The sequence below is a fragment of the Cavia porcellus genome, unplaced genomic scaffold, assembly GCF_034190915.1.
Source record: "Cavia porcellus strain 051 isolate PalLab524CR breed Dunkin Hartley unplaced genomic scaffold, mCavPor4.1 scaffold_13, whole genome shotgun sequence".
NCBI lineage: Eukaryota > Metazoa > Chordata > Mammalia > Rodentia > Caviidae > Cavia > Cavia porcellus.
The window spans coordinates 29757599-29780314 of record NW_026947496.1 but is presented as its reverse complement, the minus strand read 5'-3'; the positions used below and the strand labels follow the sequence as shown (position 1 = coordinate 29780314).

Genomic DNA, 22716 nt, shown 5'->3' with positions numbered 1-22716 from the left:
TCAATCACTGTCATCAAAATGAGATCTGAAGCATTATTTACTACTGTATGAGGGAAACAAGGTGGTTACTCACTGACATATCTTGGTTTCTCCATGCCCACACATGGTAACCATCACTATACTCTCAGCATCTGTGGGCTTGTCAGTGTTATATGTGAAATAACATATGGTCAAACTTTAATTTGTTAGGCATGGCAAATTTCAGTGGATTATCTCTTGCTTAATTCATATTGTTACAAATGAAAGGCGTTCCTTTGCTTCAGTCTAAATGAAGTTGAACTTTATGAATAATCTTCACATTATCCATAAGGGTCACTCTTGGATAGCCCTAATAGTGACTCAGTTTGTCAAAAATGGTGAACGCAGCTTGTAAACCCTATGGTTTGGAGCATCTTGTGGAAATATATATATATTTTGGTACCAAGCATCAAACTCACAGCTTTGCACTTCCTACGCAGGCACTTAAGCCACTGAGCTACCAGTGAAATACTGAGAAAACCTCAATACACAAGAAAGATTAGGTAATTTACGTTTGATTACTTTTTCTTCCATACATTTTGTCATATAGAAATCAGATTCTCGAAATGGTGGATTTCCACTCAGTAGTAATTCTTGCATGTTTTCTATCCAGATGCAGCATCCTAGAATTGGTTGCTTCTTATTCACTCGTTATCACAGAAGGAATGCATGGGTTCTCTTGGTTTAAATTTAAACTCAATACCTGATTTGGTATTTTAACTCCGGAACTATCTCGAGATACTTGTGACCACATTTTGAGCAGCAGCACCAAGGAGGAGTCCCCTGGGTTTAGTCAAAAGATAGGAGCCAGTGATGGTCATGCATGCCACTAATTCCAGATCTGAGAAGACTGATGCAGGAGGATCACATAGAGTTTGCAAAATATGGCAAGCAGACGAAATCCCATTGAGACACCCTGTCCTCAAAAAAGAGATGCTGCTCTCCAAAACATGAAGAAAATAGTGCTCAAAGTAAGGCTAGGGCTGGTCAGCATAAGAAATGGCTCTTGAAAATCTTTGTTTCACAATACCATTTGAGTTTCATTTACACTTGCAAGGCTTGGTTTGTCTTGTCAATCTTAGCTGAGAGGCAGAGCTAAGGAGCAGGAGCAAATCAGCGTTGAAGGGCGGGGCGTGCAGACTGTCCAATCAGGTGGGCCGAGGGAGGAGGCTGTGTTTCCCTGCGCGCGGAAGTTCAGAAGCTGAGCATTTTTCTGTTAATCCGGCCGGCTGATAAAACTTCCTTGCTTTGAGACATCTGCTGGCTAGAGGCTGTAGGAGAAGAACCTTGGGGAGCCCCTGAAGCCACACAATGGTGAGGTTGTGAGATTGGTGCCCTGAGATGGATCGGGAGGGGATGGGACTGAGGTCCGGATGGAAGAGGTGGCAACGGCAATGGCGGCTGGAACCGCTCTGCCTGGTCTGCTGTCTCGTGTCTCTAGTGCTGTGTGCCCTCTGTCTCCCCCTCCCTGGCTGAGGCAGGTACGTTTTTGGTGCTCAGAACTTAGTTTTTCCAAGGCCACGCTGCCAGCTCAGAGTGCAGTGTCAGACAGCCGCGGGCCACAGTTGCTTCATGAGCTGAACATGGAGAGTGGGAGTTGTGCAGAGACCTTGTTGAGAGGAGGAATGAACTGGGGAAGCTGTGGTGCGCTGCTCTCTGGTCCCATTGCCTGTTGTTTGCATTGCACAGAACCTTGAACCCAGGACTTTTGCTCTTAACTGAATTTTGCACAGTTTTTAACAATTTCTTGTCCAATTTGAAATTGAGTGTAAGTTGCCAGGCTGCATTGAATGTGTTTGCTTGATCCTCTGTTTTTGTTTCTGTTGTTTGATTTTTGAGATAGGGACTAGCTATGAATTTCAGGTTGTGCTCAAACTTTCAATGGAGTCACGCCTGCCTCAGTCAGGAGATCCTTTTTTCCAGGACTTGCAAGTGCTGGGAATTGCAGACAAGCACCACCTCACTTGGTTTGCAGTGAACTTTTGCTCTTGACGCAGTCTCCTGGAGTGCTGAGATGAGAGACCTGTGCCACCCTGCCTGACTAAGATGGGGGTGCTCTATTACAACTGGTTTTGCTTTTCATTTGTTTCGTTCGTTTTTAAAAACCGCTGTTAAACCAGATTTGTAGTGTTTTCTTAAATGAAATTGCATTGACTCATTGTGAGTCAGTTTCCATTTGGGACACTGACTACACCAACTGACTACGCCAGTTTGGACAGAGGGGCAACATTCAGTACAACATAATGTAAAAATAATGGGGCTGTGTCTGCCGTCTAAAGGAACTTGTGTAACATGCCTGAGGCCCTAAATTTACTCTCCAGTGCTGAAGTGTTAAAAAAATGATTATCATTCAGTTAAAATATACCTATTATTGATATATATGTATGTGAAGGAGATACTTACAAGTCACCTATTATAAACGGATGTGAACCAGCATTTGGGAAAAAGCACACATTTTACTAATGGCAAGAACAAGAATTATTGTTTAATAACGTCTTTAGGGTGTTTAGGTACATGTAGAAAGCTGTAAATAATTTTGAACAGTGTGCAAAACTTAATGTGTATTTTACCAATTAAGAACATACATTTGTGAGGGAGGTTGTCTTATCCCATTGCAGTAAGACTTTTGTCGCTCTGGATTGTAAATAGTACATAAAAGGTAATTTAGAAAGCAGTTTTAGATTTGCAGAGTAGTAACAAAAATGATGGTTGATTGCATTACGTTGGCTTTTTAAATTTTTTAATTTTACCGTCAAAGAATAGTAAATATGATGTTGCAGAAATTCAAAACACAATAGGACATAAAAAATGATTAATATATTGTGTATAGTTACCTGCAAAGTTGTTGCTCAGACTACAAAAGATAGGCATAGAGATGATAAATTAAATGAAAGGATAAGTTGTTCTTTTTGATGAGTTCACAGAGATTAGTAGTATATTTATGCTGTGTGTATATATGTATATATATACATGTATACAAAGCCATTCTCTCCTTTCTTTGATTGCATTATATTTGAAGCATGACATTTTCAAAACTAAGACGATTATGTAATAGTAGTTTGCATGACCAGAAATCTACAAGAGAATTAAAAGTAGCTATCTACATACATAAGAATTTCCTAAGACACAGCTTTTTAAATACTTTTTTTGAGAAAGGGTCTCATAGTGCAGTTCTGGAAAGCCTAAAACTTGGTATGTAGTCCTTACTGTGCTCAAACTTGTGGTAATCCTCTTCCTTTGTCATCCCTAATACTAGAATTACTGGCATATCCTGGCACAGGCAGCTGAGACTTAATAATTTTTTTAAAACTTTAATTATAAGGAAAATGGAAAACACTGGAAGTATTTAGAAGATTTTAAATCTCTTTGTAGAAGGAATTTTGCACCTTTAATTAAGAAAAGATAAAAAATCAAAGGGCTTTTGAAAAGAAAGACATTACTATTGTCCATATTTTAAATTTTTGAAAAGATTTTGGCAGAAATTCTCTAATTACAAGTGTTTTACTAAAGATTGCCTCTGTCAAGAATGTGATCAATTCATGAGAAAAATGTTTCCCATTATTATATAACTATTTCACCCCATGCATAAGTTATCAGTTATAAAACTTATAATCAACATTGATTTGTGTTCCAAGGTTTGTCAGTTATAGATATGAACAGTGTATATATGTGCAAAGAACATCAAATACTTGAAATGAGAAAATTGTATAACCATATCTTTTTAAATCATAAAATATTTTCTGGAAAATACCCTGATTTTTAAACAACTGAAAAGTTATTAATTTAATCAGAGTATCCTTTTATAAGGCTGAGCAGTATTCCCTTTCTTTAAAAGACCACACCTTTGGTGTCCAGTTCTCTGTTGATGTGCATTTGGGTTGTATTCAGATTTTTGCTATTACATATTGTACTGCTGTGAACATGGGTATACTCTCCCACTGTGGCATGATGTTTTTAACTGTACTTGGAACACACTCACAGGAGAATACTTCATTAGAATGGACCTCTAATATGACTTTTTGAGGAATCTCCATACTGACTTCCACAGTAGGTGGGGAAGTCTCCACTCTCACGTAGTTTGGAAGAGTTTTTTTTTTCTCACATTCCCTCCAGTTATTGTTATTGGTTGATTTCATGATGAATTCCCATTCTTTCTGGAGTAACATACAATCTCAATTTTGTTTTCATTTGTACCTCTTGAAGGATCAATAATGCTGATTGTTGAATTGGGTCATTGAATTTGGTGAGGTCTAATATTTTTCTATTGTTTCTGTGTTGTAGATATAAGTCCTTTGTCTGAGGCACAGTTGACTAAGATCTTTTTGTCATTATTGGCTAAGTTATCTTTTTTGCTCTTGGTGCTTTCTCTTGTTGTGTGAAAACTTTTTGATAAGATGACCACTCAGTTGTTGATTCTTTGTAGTATTTCCCGTGCAGTCTGGATTTTCTTCATGTTGTCTGTGCTTAACACTCATGTCTTCAAGATTTGAAACTAATTTCTCCTCCAGTGGATTTGGTGTTTCTGTTATAATGTTTAAATTTTTGATCCATTTTGACTCAATTTAGAGTATGATGATAAACATCCCGTTTTAGTCTTCAGCATGTGGAGAGCCAGGCTGTCCAGCAGATTTATTGTAGAGGCTTTTTTCTTCCAGTGAACATATTTGGCTCCTTTGTCAAGAATAAGGTCACTGAGTGTGTTTGGAGTTGTCTGAATCTTGTGTCAGTTGCAGTGACCCTAGGATCTATTCTTTTTTGTGGTACCATGCTGATTTAGTCACAGTAGCTTTGTAGTAGAACTTCAAGTAAGAAATTCACACCCCTGCTGTATCTTGGTTGCCCAGAGTTGCTTTTCCTATTGTTGATCTCTGTTCTCAAATGAAATTTTCAAATGTTTTCTTGAGTTCTTTGAGATATGCTAATCTATTTAATCAGAATTGCATTAAATCCGTGTAACGCTTTGGGACTGTGGGCATTTTCAGTATGCGAATTCCTCTCATCCATGATCAGAGAGATACGTTTCTAATTTGAAATATGCTCTTCAGTGTTCTTTTTCAGGGTATTAAAATTTTGAATGTATAGATCTTTTACTTCCTTTGTTAGATTTCTTCTCAGACATTTTGGGGGATGGCATTATGAATTGTGAGATTTTCCTTTTTTCTCTAGAGTGAGTATATATTTTGTGTACGGGAAAGCTATTGATTTTTTTACTATTAACTTTTTATACAGCTACACTACTGACTTCGCTTATTAAATCTACAAATCTTTTGGTGGAGTGTGGTTTCTTCTATGTAGAGTATCATTTCATACATGAATATTAAAATTTTAACTTCTTCCTTTCTTATCCTCCTTCCTTTTATTTTTGTCTCTTTTCTAATTGCTCTGCTTAATATCTCCAGAACTGTGTTAAACAGCAGTAATGACAGTGAACATCCTTGCCTTGTTCGTGGTTTTAGAGTCCAAGCTTGGGGCCGGGGATTTAGCTTAGTGATGTAAATGCCTGTCTGCCAAAGCGCGAGGTCATGAGTTTTATCCCTGGTACCAAAAATAAAAAAGAAATAAAAAGATAGCAAGTTTTCAGTTTGTGACCATGAATTATGGCATTACCTGTTTGTCATGGGTATCTTTTATCAGATTGAGATAAAGAAAACCTGTTTCAATTTTCTGTAGGATCTTATCATTAATGAATGTTGGCTTTTATGACATATTTGTCTGAATCTGTTAAAATTACCACATGATTTTTGTGTTTGACTATGTAAATCTCCTGTATTGTTTTCATCAATTTGTGTATGTTGAATGATCCCTGCTGTGATCATCATGATGTGGGATCTTCAGGATCCACTGCATTCTGTTTCCCAGTATCTTATTGAGGAATTTGGTGCTGTGGTCACGAGGGAGATTGGCCTGTAGTTGAGTCCTTCTATGGTGTTTATATCAGGGTAATACTTGTTTCCAGGGATTAATTTGGAAGTAGTACCTCCCTTTCAATTTCCTTGAAACTGTCAGCGTAAATGGTATTTGTTTTTCATTAAATGTCTTGTCAAATTTAACTTGCTAATCCATAGGACCCATGCCTGTCTTTTTGGTAAGTGTTTAGTTACATTTTCAATTTCAATGACCGAGATCAAGTTTATTTAGAATTTTTATCTCATTTTTGAATCACTTTTGGCAATTCATGTGTGCCTGAGAATCTGACCATTTCTTTTGTGTTTCCGTCCCATTCTACTACTGATTTACTAATTAGTACTGAAGATCAGGATTTCTGTAGGATCCACTGTGATTTCCTCCTTTTCATTTCATCCCTTGGATTGAAGTCTCTTTTTTTCTCTTTTTTGAGACGAGGTCTTGCTATGCAGTTCAGGGTGGCTTTGAGCTCACTTTGTAGCCCAGGCTGTTCTCGAACTCACAACGATCCTCCCACCTCAGCCTCCTGAGCGCAGGGATTACAGGAGTGAGCCACCATGCCCAGCAGGTAAAAGATTTTCAATTTAATTTTTCAAAAATACAGCTCTTTGATTCATTGATTCTTTGTAATTTTTTAGTCCCCATTGCATTAATTTCAGCTCTCATTTTCTCTGTCCCATGATATTTGATTTGTTCTTTGTCTAGAAATATGAGATTCAATATTTAGTTTTTTGAGAATTCATTGCTATAAATTTTCCTTATTTTATGCTTTCTTTGTGACCATAGCTTTTGGTATGTTCTACCAACATTATACTTTAATTAAGTTACCATTCAATATGTTCTTTAATAGCCTCTGTGACTCACTAATTTCTTCTAGAGAGTGTTGTTTAATTTCCATGTGGTAATAAAGGTTTTGCAGTTTCTTTTACTGATGGTTTCCAACTTGACTGCACCATGTTCATGCATGGGATGATTTCAGTTCCTCTACTTTTACTTAAGCATGTTTTTGAACTGAATATGTGGTCTGTTTTGGAGAACATAACCTGTGCAACTGAAAAGAATGTATATTGTTATCTTATAGGATGGAACACTGTGTAGATATCTACTAAACACATGTGTTTACAGGTTTGTGTTATGTTACATGGTAGTTATTTTTAAAAATTTTAATATATTTTTGTGTTTTTGAGATAGAGTCTCACTATGTGCTTCATGTTGGCCCTGGTCTCACTTTGTAGTCCATGCTGGTCTCAAACTTGCAAGGATCCTCCTGCCTCAGCCTCCTGAGTGCTGCGATTACAGGAGCACCTCATCGTGCCCGGATTATTGGTTGTTGAATTTTTTGATACTTGATCTGTCTGTATTTGAAAGTGGGATATTGAGATCCCTCATTATAGTTGTGTTAGTGATTATTTGATTTTTTGTATCCATTCATATTTGTTTTATGCATTTGTATGCACAAATATTTTGAATATATGCGTTCATGATTTTTACCACTTCTGCTTGTAGTTTTTCCTGAACCAGTATATAGTAACTTCCTTTCCCTCTTAATTTCATCTTAGTGTACCTTTCCTTGTCGTGTCAGTATCTTATTTCTCCATTGATGTTGAAAGATAGTTTGCCAGATACATTAACTTCAGTGAAATGTTGTTTTCTTATAGGGCTGAAAATACCTCACTGCCAGGACTCCTTCCTTTGAAGATTTGTGTTAAGAAGTGTGCTGTGATGGCTGGGGATTTAGCTCAGCAGCATAAGCATCTTCCTGGCTAGTTTAGGGTCCTAAGTTCAATGACTGGTACCACCAATAAATAAATAAATGAGCATTTATTCCATATATATATATGAAAGAAGTGTGCTGTGCTTCTGATAAGCTTTCCTTCTTGGTGTTTTGTTTGTTTTCTCCAACCAATTTTACTGTTAGGTTCTTGCACTGAAATTTTGAAATCTTGATTATTAAATACCTTTGTGCAGTACTTACTTTCATCATGGCCAATCAAAGTTAGTATGTTTCACTTATTGCTAGTCTAATTCTTTCTCTGTGCTTGAAACTTTCTGCAACTCGTTCTGTGAAGAATTTTATTATGGCTTTTGTGGTGTCTCTGGCTTTCTGACTGACTGCAGTCCATTTTGTATTGTTCTAATTGGCTTTACCTTGTCTCTCCTGGGTTGATTTTTGATGGTCTCTTGTTATTTTAGGATATCTTTCTTTTCATGGTAGTTAACCCAATGCTATCTTCTAGATCTGATAGTCTATTGTGCCCTCCAGCAAGTCTGTTGCAAATACTTTCTATTTAGTCTTTAGTTTAATGGATTTGAGTTTCAGTCTTTATCCTAGATTCCATTTGTTTGCTATATTGAGTATGTATGATTTCTATCATTTTCTGAGCTGATCTATTTTTCTCCCTGTTATCTGGTTCATTATCTATCATTTTGTTCAACATTTCCTTTTGTAATGTAGAGATTATTTTTTCTTTAGGCTCATCCATTGTGTTGTTAAGTATGTTGTTGTCATTTGAGAAATTTCCTGTGGTGGGCTCCTGATTTCCTCTATCTGTTGTGCTCTGGACTTGTCCTTTTTTGGCTGAGCATATTCGGTTGCAGTTTGTTTCTGTATGTTTTCATTTTCTAATTCTTATTTTCTTTTGTTTTGTGTGTTAGTGTTTGTATATTTCTTATAGTAGATAAGTTTATCTCTAGTATTCCCAGGAACTGTCTGTTCCTCAGGGATGTCTTCTCTCTGCAGGTGTTTGTGAGTCTTTGTGTTCATGCTGAGAATCTACCTTCCCAATATATTAAGGATGAGAAGCTGCTATGCATTGGGCTCAGCACCTAATCATTTAGCAGTGGACTCTACTGTTGGTTGTTAACTCATGCAATCGCAGTGCTGTTTTATGAGGAAGTTAAAATGATGATAACAAGTGTAACATACTGGTAGATTAGTATAGTTATCACTTACAATAGCTGAAAACAAGCTTGGCTAATTACCTTCTATAACCAGATCCATTTAACTGCTGGAGGAATTTCTACTGTTATATAATACACTGACATTTACCAGGCCACTGGATACAGCGACTTTCTTCTTAATGGAGGGATTTTACCCTCTTGCCTGGTAGGACTAAAAGGTACTAGGGCAAGAGAGAGAGGCAAATGAAGTCAAATGTAGTAAGAGCAAGACTGAAGGGAAAAACATCCAAGTTTGCAGAAACTAGAAGGCTTAGGAGGAACAGCCTTGAAAAGAAAGCAAAAGACTATCAAAGTGAACTTGACTGAAAAGAAACCGTGATTATGCACATGAATGTACTTAAAAATCAGCAGTATATATAAGGAAAGAGAAAAAGAAAATGAGTAGAAGATAACAAAACAAAGATAAAAAGTCTAAATCGTGAAAGTAAAAAAAGAAAGCAAAAGCCTTAAAACAATACCCACCAAAAATAAAGCACAACCAAACAACAGAAAACATAGCAATGAACAACCAAATGGGAAAAACAAAACCAATCAAAGAGAGAAGTATTAAAGTAGTAAAATTCCTCTGGTATATTGTTTTCTGTGGTAGGTCCAATTTGGATTTCAGAAATATTTTGTACTCTGGCCAGGTGTGCTGTGGGATTTGTGTAGAATATGGTTGTTGACCTTGGCCTCTGAATGTGGGGCTCAGATTGGCATTCCACTTTAGAGTTCTCCCTGAGCCCATAGATAAAAAATGGCAACCCCTTCTGTGCACTCTTATTCCATGATTCTGTCTGATAAAGGATGTAACACATATTATGTAAGTTACTATGTTTTGGCTCATAGTGTTATTACAGTGACAAACCTGTTGTGCCACTGGCTCTACCTACCCATCATCTCTGCTACTATGAGGCCTACTTGAGTCACTGGGGTTTGCCCTTGAACTGGGTGTCAGGTTCACGGTGGCTCTTCAAGTTCTCAAGAGGGGGCACCAAGAAGATGGGAAAATAAATAAAAGATGAAGGTTGAGATCAGGTGGAACCCTCTCTCCTGATGGGAGGAAAGAAAGTACTCCCCCAGTGCAGTGAGTTTATTGTGTGCATTAAACAACTTCATGTTACATGACAAAACATTGCCAATATTCTGCATGTATAGCAACCTAAGAGCTTCAGGTTTTTGTGCCTGGAGTCTGGTGTTTGTGGCTCAATCTCTACAGTCCTTGCTCTTGAACTCAGCTTATCTCACCCCTGCATGTTTGGTCAGTCAGATTCCAATTTCAATTTCTCCCAACAGCTAGGCAAGCAACAATGACCCTACTGGGACCATTCTGCTTTGCTGTTTTCTCCACCTGTGCTGGAGACCATGCGGTACCCCAACTGGACTGAGCTGTCATGTCCTCACTTCAGAGGTTTATGAATTAAGGTGGTTCAAGTTGTCACAAGTCTCAGTTTGCCTCTTTTGTTGATTTAGGAGACTGTGAACTTTGCAGATGTGGTTGTGAACTTTACCATGGAAGAGTGGGGTTTGCTGGATCCTTCCCAAAAGAAGCTTTATAGAGATGTGATGTGTGAAAACTTTAGGAACTTGGCTGTTATAGGTAAGAAAACTGTCATTTTATCTATGGTATCTGAGACAATGGGATATTGCACATCAGTGCAGTTTCCTTAATTGCAGAGGGAGAGATCTTTATGCATTTTCCAGTGATGCTTGCATTATGCTGTGAATCTAACTGGCATCTGTTAATTTTTTGTGTTGTGTAGTTGTTCATTATTATATTTCTGTTTGTACACTTTAGGAAAAAATTGGGATGAGCAGCAAATTGAACATGAATACAAAGAATACAGGAGAAGCATAAGGTAATTGTCACTCTGAAAAGAAGAATGTCCCTGAAGAGTCAGGATATGAGCAGAAATAGTAAAAACAGCATCCAATATTTCAGTCTCAGGAAGCTCCTCCAGAAATGCATACACTGTGTTTGAATTAAAGATCAAGTACAGGATATGTAATCAGGTATATATGTGAGTGTGTTTAAAACACCACTTTAATGGGGACCAATTTATGTAAACAGTGCTATCTTTGTTTAAAACTAGTAAATGCACTGAATTTTCCTCTAAGCATAACATTAATGGAACTGTACATGGACATTTTTGAAAAAGTTGAAAAGAGAAATTCCATTTTTCCTGAAATAGTGGTGCATGCATACTTTCCCAACACTCAAGACATCATTAAAGAGGATTGCCATGAGGTAGTTGTCATCCTGCTACACACAGTCAATGCTGGTTTGAAGTATACATCATGATGATGTCTACAGAAAAGAGAAATACTTTTATCCTACTATACCTCCTTGGTATCTTCCTGTCAAGGTTAAAGTAATCACATGATGATAATATATACATACTCATCTTTGTAGCTTCAGAATATATAGTACCTAAGCTGAGGAAACATCCTGAATGGTCATTCACAGATGGATATATTAAAGCAATCGAGTTGACTCAAATGAATTTTAATATTGTGAATATGTGAGAGGAAACACATTAATTCAAGCTTAGGCTATAACAATGTTTGGTTATAGTGTATTAAAATAAAAAAAGAAAGACGAAAATGTAGCTTAGTGCTAAAACTCTGCATTCTATCTCCAATACTGAATGAAATGTCAAGTGTCTACTTTTATGAAGAATACTCAGCCATACAGAACCATGATTTGATGTCACTTAAGAAAAGGTGGCTGGATTCTGTAATCATAATGTTATGCCTAATATGTGAGACATAAATATCAGTACCAGTTATTATTTGTAGAAAAAATCAGACATGTTCATTAGAAGTTAAAATAAAGGGTGGAATTGCAGAAAAGTGAGCCATAGATGGATTAGAGAATATTAAGAGATTCAGTCGAAGGCTGTGGTGCTTCAGTTCTGGAAGAAAGGGTATCAAAAGTACAACACAAGAGGTATATATACATAGATATTACTCAAAAGGAATTGCCCAAGGGAAGTGTTCTGTGCTGCTGTCATTAGAATTATAAATAAAAAATGTACATTCTGCATTTTGGCAAATGCTCTCTCAAGCCATAATTCAAAGTAGAAGGTAAATTCATGGAGAAATAGTTTTAAAAGGCAACAAAGCAGATCTCCTCATAGAAAAATCATTAATTAAAAAAAGGTTGTTTAATGTGATTGATCATATTTTCTCATTTTTCTTTCACAGGAGAGAAGAAATAAAGAAATGTTTACAATATAAAATATGGCATTTGCATGAAGAGAGACTTTGCACTCCAGATACTAATAAGAACATGAAATCAATCAGAACAAAACCAAGTGAATGGTATACTTGCAGAATGCCCTTCATTGATAAAATATTGCCCAGAGTTCACTTTGTAGCTAACACTGGACTCAAATTGCATCGGTATCAGGGATCTGAAGATGGGAAAACCTGCACTGACCTGCACTGCTTTCACAAACATGCAAACAGAATTCCTGGAGAGAAATCCTATGCATGTAACCAAAGTTTAAAATGCTACTCTGATTTTCCTGAAGGAAGCAGTACTGAAGAGAAATCCTTTGTCTTTGAGAAAGATATGAAAGCCTTCAATATACCCAAATATGTTCGAATATGGGAAAGAAATCATACCAAAGTGAGCAAACATTTATATGTACAATATGAGCAAAATTTTAATTCTCACCATGATGTTCAGATACATAAGATAGCTAACAATGTTGAAAATCACTCTGTAAGTAAACAGTGTGTGGAAATACTCAACAACATTTCATTTTGGGAATACAAAAAAATGCACAGTGTGAAGAAACTGTATGTATGTAAGCAGTGTATGGAAATTTTCTTCTCTAGCAGTGACTGTAAAAGACATGAAAGAGATCACACTGGAGAGAAACCATATGTATGTACACATTGTAGAAAAGCTTTTAGCACACACAGTCATTGTAAAAGACATGAAAGAACTCACACTGGAGAGAAACCATATGTATGTACACATTGTAGAAAAGCTTTTGGCACACACAGTCATTGTAAAGCACATGAAAGAACTCACACTGGAGAGAAACCATATGTATGTACACATTGTGGAAAAGCTTTTAGCAGAAACAGTTATTGTAAAGCGCATGAAAAAATTCACAGTGGGGAGAAACCTTATGTATGTTATCAATGTGGGAAAGGTTACAGCTGCTACAATAATTATAAAGCTCATGAAAGAATTCACACTGGGCAGAAACCTTATGTATGTACACATTGTGGAAAAGCTTTTAGAAGATACACTTGTTGGAAAAAACATGAAAGTACTCACACTCGTGAGAAACCATATATATGTAACCAATGTGAGAAAGCCTTCCACTCATACAGTGCTCTTCAAAGACATAAAAGAACTCACCCTGGAGAGAAACCATATGCATGTGACCAATGTGGTAAAACATTTAGATACCAAAGTGGATGTAAAAGACATCAAAGAAAGCATACTGGAGAGAAACCTTATGTATGTAACCAATATGACAAAGCTTTTGCTTCACACAGTAACTATAAATTACATGCAAAATCTCACCCCTGGGAGAAACTCTATGTATGTAATCAGTGTGGGAAAGCATTTAAATCCCAAAGTGAAGGGACAATTTGTAAAAGAACTCACACTGGAGAGATATCATATATATGTGACCAATGTGGAAAAGCATTTATATCCCAAAGTCAATATAGAGAACATCAAAGAACTTTCACTGGAGAGAAGCCCTATGTATGTAACCAATGTTGGAAAGCCTTCACCAGACACAGCCATTATAAAAGACATGAACGAACTCACTGTGGGGAGAAACATTATGTATGCAACCAATGTGGGAAAGCCTACACCAGACATGGTCAATTTGAAAGACATGAAAGAACTCACACTGGGATGAAAACCCTATGGATGTAACCAACGTGGGAAGCCTTCACCCAACAAACATTGTAAGCCATTTTAAGGAGAAGGCTTAGATATGTAAAATGTGAGAAAGCCTTCACTAGACAAAGTCAGTGTAAAAGACAAGTACTCACACTGCTTAGAAACTGTCTATGTAAACAGTATGGGTAACTTCAACAGAAAGATTGTCAACAACATGAAAGAACTGAGTATGAGGAGAAACTATCTACATAAGTAAGGTGGAAAAGGTCTTAGGCAATACACTCATTTCCAAAGGCATGAAACTTCTAGGGTACAAAGGTTATGTTTTTAAATTGTTTAAATGCATAAACTACACATAGATATGAAATTAAAGAATTGTTAAAATAATCTTCAGCCACCTAGTATTACGGACTTAAAGGTGTAAGAAATCGTGTGAATATATATAATGTAACTTATGTAAACATTAAAACAAATTGGAGAGCAGTCTGTAAAAATTTGAAAAAAATCTTTCAATACATAGAGCAATCACATTGTAAATGAAGCAGTAATTGAAGATGAGAACCTTAACATCTATGAACAGTATGGGAAAATTTTTTTCTCAGTGCTTTCAAATACATAAATATTTTTATGTGATCAAAGCCTTATGTATGTAATTGATGTGGCAAATCCTTAAATTTTTCCGCATTGAAGTAGATGAAGAAATTCCTATGAAACATAAACCCCATGTGGATAATTGTAGAAAGCATTTTCTAATTTCTGTATCAGAAAACATGCATACACATAAAGGGAGAGTGCATATAGAGGGTTTGAATTGTCCTTACATACAACTGACCTTTCTTTGAAACAGGAATTCATAGTGGAGAAATAATATATCAATGTATATTTTTGATCATATGTCCATGCTTTCATATTTCAAGTGAAGAATGTTCTGTGAGAAACCATTAAAAAAATGGATACAGAAATCTTTTTCATACATACTTTGTATCACATTAAATGCCTATAAATGTACATGTCTATAAATGTTCTCAGTTATAATTTAGTTTTAAAATCATTTGAATGTTTCTCAAGTGCAAATATATACAAATCATAAAGCTGGATCTGTTTTTTTCTATGAAATATAGAAGCAGAAGAGATACTCTAAACTGTGAATATGTAAACTGTTGAAGTAGATCTCTGCAGTAGATATCATCAGTTGCATTTTGTGAATATATATTGTACTAACATAAATATGTTACTGTAAGGATAGTATATGAGTTTGGCATTGCCTTTACTGAAACTGGGTCATAGTTTATACAGTGATGCACGTAAAGGTAAGTTTCTATATACTTTACATACTAGGAGGGTTAGAAGTTTTGTAGCTCTGTTTATATTCTTTGGTTTTGTTTTTAGTAATTGTGGGATAAAATGACTCTCAAACTGAGCTTTTGTTAGGTTTTCTCATTCTGTACTATGCCATTTAATAGGTGTGTGCACGTAGTCTATTTTTCAAAAAGAATTTTGATATTAAAATGCTTTATGATTATCATTTTATTTTCCACTGTTTTCTACTCATTCACCTGTTTTCAGCCAACTTGTAGGTTAACACATTTTCCATATTTGAAAAGGATGTGGTCATATTTCTCAACAAACTTATAGATGATACACAGTTCAAGGCTGTGCCTATATTTCATTTGATATCAGAGTGATTATACTCATGTGTATACAACTTTCCATATTGTTTACCACATAAAATTTTATTTCCTCAGACATATTGCCATATAATTTACCGGTAATCATTCTGTCACTCCTCCCACTAAACAAAATGCACTTTCATGAGTCTCCATGGCAGTATACATAAGGATTATATTTTGTTTTAGACAACATGTAATGGAATTATAGTAATTAATCTCTTACTGTAAATGTTAAATACTTTGTCATTATAAATGTTGATGTTCATAAAGACTTTGCCTACACAAATGTCTTCAAGTTTTTATCTACATTGTCTTCCAGCAGATTTAATGTTTGTGTTTTAATATTAAGATCTTAGATCTATTTTACATTTACTTTAGTGTGTGTTAAAAGATATGGGTCCAACTTGAATCTTCTTGCTGTGCAGAGCCAGTTTTGCCAATGCCATTTGTTAAAGAGGCTGTGTTTCTTCCAGTGAATATATTTGGCAACTTTGTCAAAGATAAGTGGGCTCAATGTGTCTGGAGTTGTTTGTGCACTTTCTAATCTGTTTCACTGATTTGTGGTCCCCCCCCACCCCCACCCCCCCGCCATATGACACTGTTTTTGTTTTTGGTTTTTTAAATTTTTTTTGGTACCAGAGATTGAATTTACCAGCTTGTGCTTGCCAGAAATGTGCTTATACCACTAAGCTAAATCCGTGGCCTGCCACTGTTTTTACAACAGTAGCTTTATATGATTTCAAGTCAGGGATTGTGATGCCCACTGCCTTGCCTTTGTTGCCCAGGATTATTCTTGCTTTCAAGGTCTTTCTGATTCCAATTGAGGGGCTGTGGAGAAAAAGGAACTCTACCACTGTTGCTGGGAGTGCAGACTGGTGCAACTGTGGAAATCAGTGTTGAGATACCTGAAAAACCTAGGACTAGAATTCTCATTCAACCCAGCTATTCCCCTTCTGGGTATCTTTTCAGAAGAATTTAAAACATCGTAGCAGATTGATATTTGTGCATCCATGTTTATACCAGCACAATTTGTAAGAAATCTTGGAAAACGCCTAAATGTCCATCGGCTGAGGAATGGATAAAAAAGAATGTGACATTTTTATGGAATGGTGTAGTACTGAACTTTAAAGAAGGACAATCTTGAGACTTTTATAGGTAAATGAATGCAACTTGAGATAATATTCATAAGTGAAATCAGACTCGTGTAAACATTGTCTCACTAAGCTGAAAGAAACGTATATAAAAAGATAGTTACACTATTGATTTCTCTGAAGTAACTGCAAGGAAAAATTTGTGCTGGTATTGTTTGGACAATGGAATGCGGATGTCTTGCTGTGTGAGAATGATTTGGGGATGATAATGCATAATATATTTGCCATTGGCATGCTCTGATTCACATTTAAATTTATTTTTATATGTGAAATAAAATAGATTTGAAGGAAACAAACACTGATTTTTTTCTAACTCCATTTTTTACTTCTTTTTAATTATTTGTTGTTTGTTTATGGTGCTGGCAGTGAAACCCAGGGCTTCAAAGATTCCATGCGAACATCTGTATCCTTTTTTACATTGTTTTATCTGTAGTCATTTCTGAATTTCATGTTTTACTCAACTAATATTTTTCTTATTTTATTCTGCACATAATTTCTCTCCCCCCCCCCCCACCTTTTTTGTCTTTCCTTTTATCGGTACCGGGGATTGAACTCACGACTGCCTGCTTGCAAGGCAGGAGCTAATGCTGCTGAGCTAAATCCCCAGCTCCTATAATGAATATTTTTACTGTGCTTTGCACTTAATATTTAGTAAACATACCTTTTCTTTTTTTTTGTTTTTTTATTGGTATCAGGATCGAACTCAGGACTGCCTGCTTGCAAGGCAGGCACTTATGCTGCTGAGTGAAATCCCCAGCCCCTGTTTTCTCACTTTTTAATCATTTAATTCTCATCATTTTTTCATGTTACTTTTCCTAACTCTATAAACATCGCTGTATCACCATAAAGCTTTCTTGCATTTCTCACCCCTGTATCTCATAGCATTTGTATCCAGGTTTCAGATTGTTTTCTTCCATGCTATTGTTCTCAGACCCACATATATTTATAGTGTCACATGGTGTTTTGTTGGCCTTTAGACAGTTGCTTTTATAAAATTACTCTTGAGTTATTTTGAGCCACTACAGTTAGGGTTATATTTCCAGCTGCATTTGACACCACAACTAGTTAGTGTAAAAAATACTTGTTCATCTAATACCAATTAATTAAAGATTGGAGAGATTTTAAGAGCTATCTAGTTAGAATATCTAAATTTCTGTCAGATTCACTGCACTTTTCCATTGGAACTTTAGAAAAGATCTAACCCCAACATTCTTCCAACTTTTAATGAAGTAGAAAAGGACCTAATAGTCACAGAGTCACTTGTGAAAACAAACATTCCAAAGTCAGTTATGAATACAATCAAAAAAGCCACACAGTCATCCAGCAAGTCACTGGGGTGGTGGTGGCAAGAGTCGGCCCTGCTGAGAATGGAAGCACACTGACCAAAGAAGGCTCCAGTGGGGGTGTACATGCCACCCAGCCTTGATGGGGACCCAGGGACTGTGGAAGGTCCTGGTTGGGGCACACACGATAGGCAGGCATGGCCAGTGATGTGGAAAAATCTGAAGCAGCAGTGAATATGAGGCGGCAATTGCTAAATAAGGTGAACCTGTGTTATGCTTTGTCACACAGATGTGCAGAATAGAAACAGACACCAAAAAATGAAGCACCATTTTTTTTGTTTTTATCAAAAGGTTCAGGGAGAACTCCATCACCAGACCCGTCCCATCTGCACAGCCAAAGAACACGTCAGCCCCATACCCAGCACAAATCCATGGCTGCATCCCAGTGCTGCAGTGCTAACTGTGAAAGTGGTAGTGGTGAAGAGTTATTGTTACGGGAAGGAATGAGCTGTGAGCGCTGGGGTGCGCTGCTTCCCTGATATTCCCTGATGGTTGCATTGTACAGAATCTTGGAATTCCGGACTTTTACTCTGAACTTTATTTCCTACGCTTTTTAACAATTTCTTTTTAGAATTCAAGATTGAGCCTAAGTTGACAAGCTATTTTAAATCTCTTTGCTTGCCTGTTTTGGGGGGTTATTTTATTTTGGTTTTTCAAAAAGGTGTTTATTCCTTCAATGTGAGAGAGATGAAGAGAGATAGAAAAAGGAGATCAGCCTTTATTGTGAGTGTGGGAAGGCTGCTGAAGAGACTGAAGCACCCTCAGGAAAGATCCAAAAAGAAACTGTGAGCCTTATTTGGAATTCACGGGGCCAGAGTTACAGGAGTGGGCAGAATAATGTATTGACAGATGGTTAAAGGAGCAGCAGCCAAGAAAGGTGGGAGATTTGAACTTTTGGGTTCACAACAATGAAAAGTTAGCGTGAATGGCAGCACTGTCTCTTGCCAAAGGGAGGCACGTCCAGCACCATGTGGGCCGGCACATGGAAAAGACCTGTCATTTCCATCTTTTGGTGGCTAAAGGATGACGTGTCTTTCTCTAGCTCCTGTTCTGCTGAGCATGGGCATTGTGGTGGGGACTAAGCTGTGATGCAGAATGATGAGTAGTTCCCATGTAGAGGCTGCCCTGGGGGTTTCTGTCATGTCTAGAATTTCTCCAGCAGTGAAAGCTTGCATTCTTGGATGGGTAAACCTCAAGAAGAGTTTAAAAACACAGGGTGTTACAAGCAGGACAAAAAAAAAATTGTGATTAAAGGGCCTATTACTATAGGTGCCCATGAATCTAAGGAAGGCCACCAGGAGGACCATGGGGTTGTATTACATCCCTTGAGGTTTTTTTTCTATGTTTGCTGCCAAGTGTTGGAGCTAGTGAATTTGGCCTGTGACTATGCTTGATTGGTTTAAAAAGAAACAATATTGTTCTTCCAACATAGCTCAGGACCACCTCTCTGCCATCAGCACATCGAGGGTGTGATGGTTTTGTAGGACAACTGCTGTTAGAGAGGTGATCTGGACTTCAAGGGAGTCTGTAGTTCTTGACTTTCGATAAATAGAGGTTTTAAATTGTAGGCAACTGAGTATGGAAGTAAGCACCCCATTCCCCAGGACCCATGTCAATAGCTGAGAAGATACCAGGTCCTGTGAGTACAGGTGCTGTGTCCCTAGATGACCTACAGAGCCCTGTGTGGGAGTTAATCTGTAGTCTTTGCATGCCTTCAGAATTTGTCTGCACTATCACTTGTCTGGCTGCTACTGCCAACATGCAGGAGCTCTGCCATTTTGAATGGAGCCAGGGGACTGCTCCAGGCACACAGACAAAGAATTGTCCATTAGCAGGGCACAAGGGCCAGTGGTATTTGTCATCTCTTTTAGATGAGTGCATGGCTATCGAAAACCCACCATAGGTGTTTTACCACTTTGATCTTAGTGAAGAATATGGGTGAGCTTTTTCTGGCCATAAGTGCCCTAGTGCTAAAGTTTGGAGGCCTGTCAATTTGTGCATGTGCACATATTTGAAGGTCAATATCTCCCAGGTGAGTGAATATGCTTTGTATGAATCCTGCTTTAGGGCAGGCAAAGCCAGCAATTGGAAAAGTCAGTTGAATTGGAAAACAGATTCTAAGAATTTTTATATGTTGTTGAAGAGGAGTGGTATGGGTAGGGGAATTGGAGCATGGTGAGAAGATGAAGGAAAGCGCTTCCATGGCATAGACTGCATGTCTGGGAATAAATTTTTGTGTGGAGTTAAGAACATGTAGTTTTTGTAAGAGGTAGGTACCTGGTGTAGTTGAAATACCCATGTTTGGCTTCCTGGGAGTACTGAGAAGGTTTGTTGGCCCCTGATAGTGACATGTAAGATCTGAGTCCAGGAGTACTTTCCTGTCCAGGTGATGTTAATGGATATATATATTCCTATATGTTCATCATGATTAGTCCAGAATGTACTTTCAGTTCTGCCTTTGGATTCATATTCTCAGCAAGGGCAGTGGTAGTAACCTGCATCCAAACAGGATGAATCATGTGGGTTTTCTGCGAAGAATGGAATCTAGGACAAGGACAGCATTGCTGTGTAGATCTTTAACAGAGACAAGTGAGCACCAGGGAGTGTAGACTGTGAGATTACCAGAGAAACATTTGTCCTGAGCTATAACGGTATTTGTGTAGCCCACTGCTCCTCCATGTTTTGTGAGGTAAAATTTATAGGGTGATTGTGGGAGTGGTTACAGTTGTGTCAGTGTCAGGAAAGTGAAGATCAAGGCCAGGAAGATATGCATGTCCATAGCATTTCAGAATGATTAAGCCTGGATAACTATCAGGATGACAATTATGAAGCAGATTTTGTGTATGATGTGAAAGTCACCCAGAAAGACCACCTAGAATCTTACTGCAGAAAAAAAGAACTTGCAAAATAGTAAGGATGAGGAACCAGCCAGATTAACAAACCATTGGTCAATCAGAGAGTAACAATCATAGGTCTTTGGAATGGTAAAGACAGACAGGAGCCAGGATCTGAGATGATTACTGGAAAAAGGTGCATTTTAAGGAGTCTAACTGGTGGACCTGCTTAGTCTGGGTGATGTGGAATCAAGATGGCAATCCAGCAACCTTGACTGCTATTTAATTGCGAGGTAGACTAGGTAAGGTACACTCTGCTTAACTTGTGACAATGTGGGTTTAGTAGATTTAAAGTAAATTAAGGCTCCTGGAGGTATTGGAGGTTCTGGTTTGGCTCTCTTCAGAGGGTTGTGGGAGACAACAATCTGCATGTTGGCATGGTACATGTTGAAAGAATGTAAGAATTGGGATACAGTCTGCCCACTGAGGAAGATCTTGGGAGGCAGGCAAATTATGAAGTCAGAATGGTTGACCATACATGAACTTAAAGGGGCTCTGGCAATATGGGACCCTAAGCATGGTTAGAGCCAAAGGAAGAAGCTGAAGCCAAGGTGGATGTAGTTTGAGAGTAAGTTGTGTGAGATGTGTCTTAATGAGTCCATTTGATGTTTCTACCTTCCCTGATGACTGGATGGTATGGGATGTGTAAATGCCATGCAGACTCCTGTTGGGTGGTCTCAGAGATAAAGGCAGGCCACCATCAGACTAAATATTCTGTGGCAGCTGAAATCTGGGTATGATGTCCAGTAACAGAGTTGTGGCCACTCTCTCAGTTGTCTCCCTGGCTATAGAAAAGGCTTCTATGCACATTGCAAAGGTACAGACAAAGGGAAGAAGATACCTGGTTTAATGATGAAGCATGTGGGGAGAGGCTAATTACTAGCCCTTCCTTGGAGTGTGTCCCCTAAGTGGTGAGCATGAAAGAAGTGGGGCAGAAGATGTGCTTAAAGAGAGGTCTTTGCACAGGTGACAATTTTGTCTTTGATACTACATAGAAACAGTTATGTAATCTCATGATAATGTTATAGGCTAGCTGATCTGGTAGCACCTGTTTAGACCTTTGGGAAGTCCATCTCTGAGTGTTTTGTGTATAACTTGGCTTGTGAGGAAGAAGTACCTGTTCTTGTGAATACCAGGGTGGTGGCTAAGTATCTGGAAATAATGCGAGCAGGGGACTGAGACACAGTGTCTGTGAGGCTAGTTTGGCCTGTGTGTCTCCAAAAGCATTGCCCTGAGCCACAGGACCAGTGGAGTTTTGGTGTCCTTTGCAATGAATGACTGCTGACTGTGTTGGGGCTGTGATGCCTCTGAGAGGTTATAGATGAAGGCTCATTAATGATAGGAGTATCTTGTGCACTAATGAAACCCCCTTATGCCAAATTGCAGTTTGAGAGTATAAGATCTGAATGCATACTTTAAGCCAGTGTGTATATGTTTATATTTTTAACTTTTGCTAGTGTAAGGACCCATGTGAGTGCTATGAGTCCTGCCTTTTGTGATAAAGTCTCAGGTGGTCATGTGTTGGCCTCTATGTTGTGATCTTTTAACTGTGGCATATCCTTGCCATCTTATGATTGCCTGTATTGGTGGAACTCCCATCTATGCACAAAGTGTCATCAGTCATGGAAAGGAGATCCCTATGAATATGAGGGAAGTGGGTAGGAGTCTTCTGTAAAACTTCAGCACAGTCATGCACTGGGACTCCCTCAGAGTGTGGCTGGTTTTAGAGTATTATTGGTGGAAATGATAATGTAAGAGTCTTGTATAAGTGTTAAATGGACCTGTTGTAGATGTGAAGGAGGCATCAGACCAGGGAATGTTTTATGTATGAATAAGTGTGTTAGTTGATGCGATGAGTATACCATAAAGGTATGATCTAGTGTGAACTTTTTTGCCTCTTTTATCAGTATTGCCGCT

The 22716-nt window shown here is 37.7% G+C and overlaps 1 protein-coding gene across 1 annotated transcript; it reads left to right on the top strand.

Moving 5' to 3' along the window:
• Window positions 1-1184: 1184 nt before the first annotated feature.
• Window positions 1185-16858, top strand: LOC100733595 (zinc finger protein 878-like). The gene is made up of 4 exons (XM_013151439.3): window positions 1185-1332; window positions 10336-10462; window positions 10661-10721; window positions 12070-16858. The coding sequence occupies exons 1-4, from the start codon at window positions 1330-1332 to the stop codon at window positions 13772-13774; spliced, it is 1896 nt and encodes a 631-aa protein (XP_013006893.1). The 5' UTR covers window positions 1185-1329; the 3' UTR covers window positions 13775-16858.
• Window positions 16859-22716: the final 5858 nt, after the last annotated feature.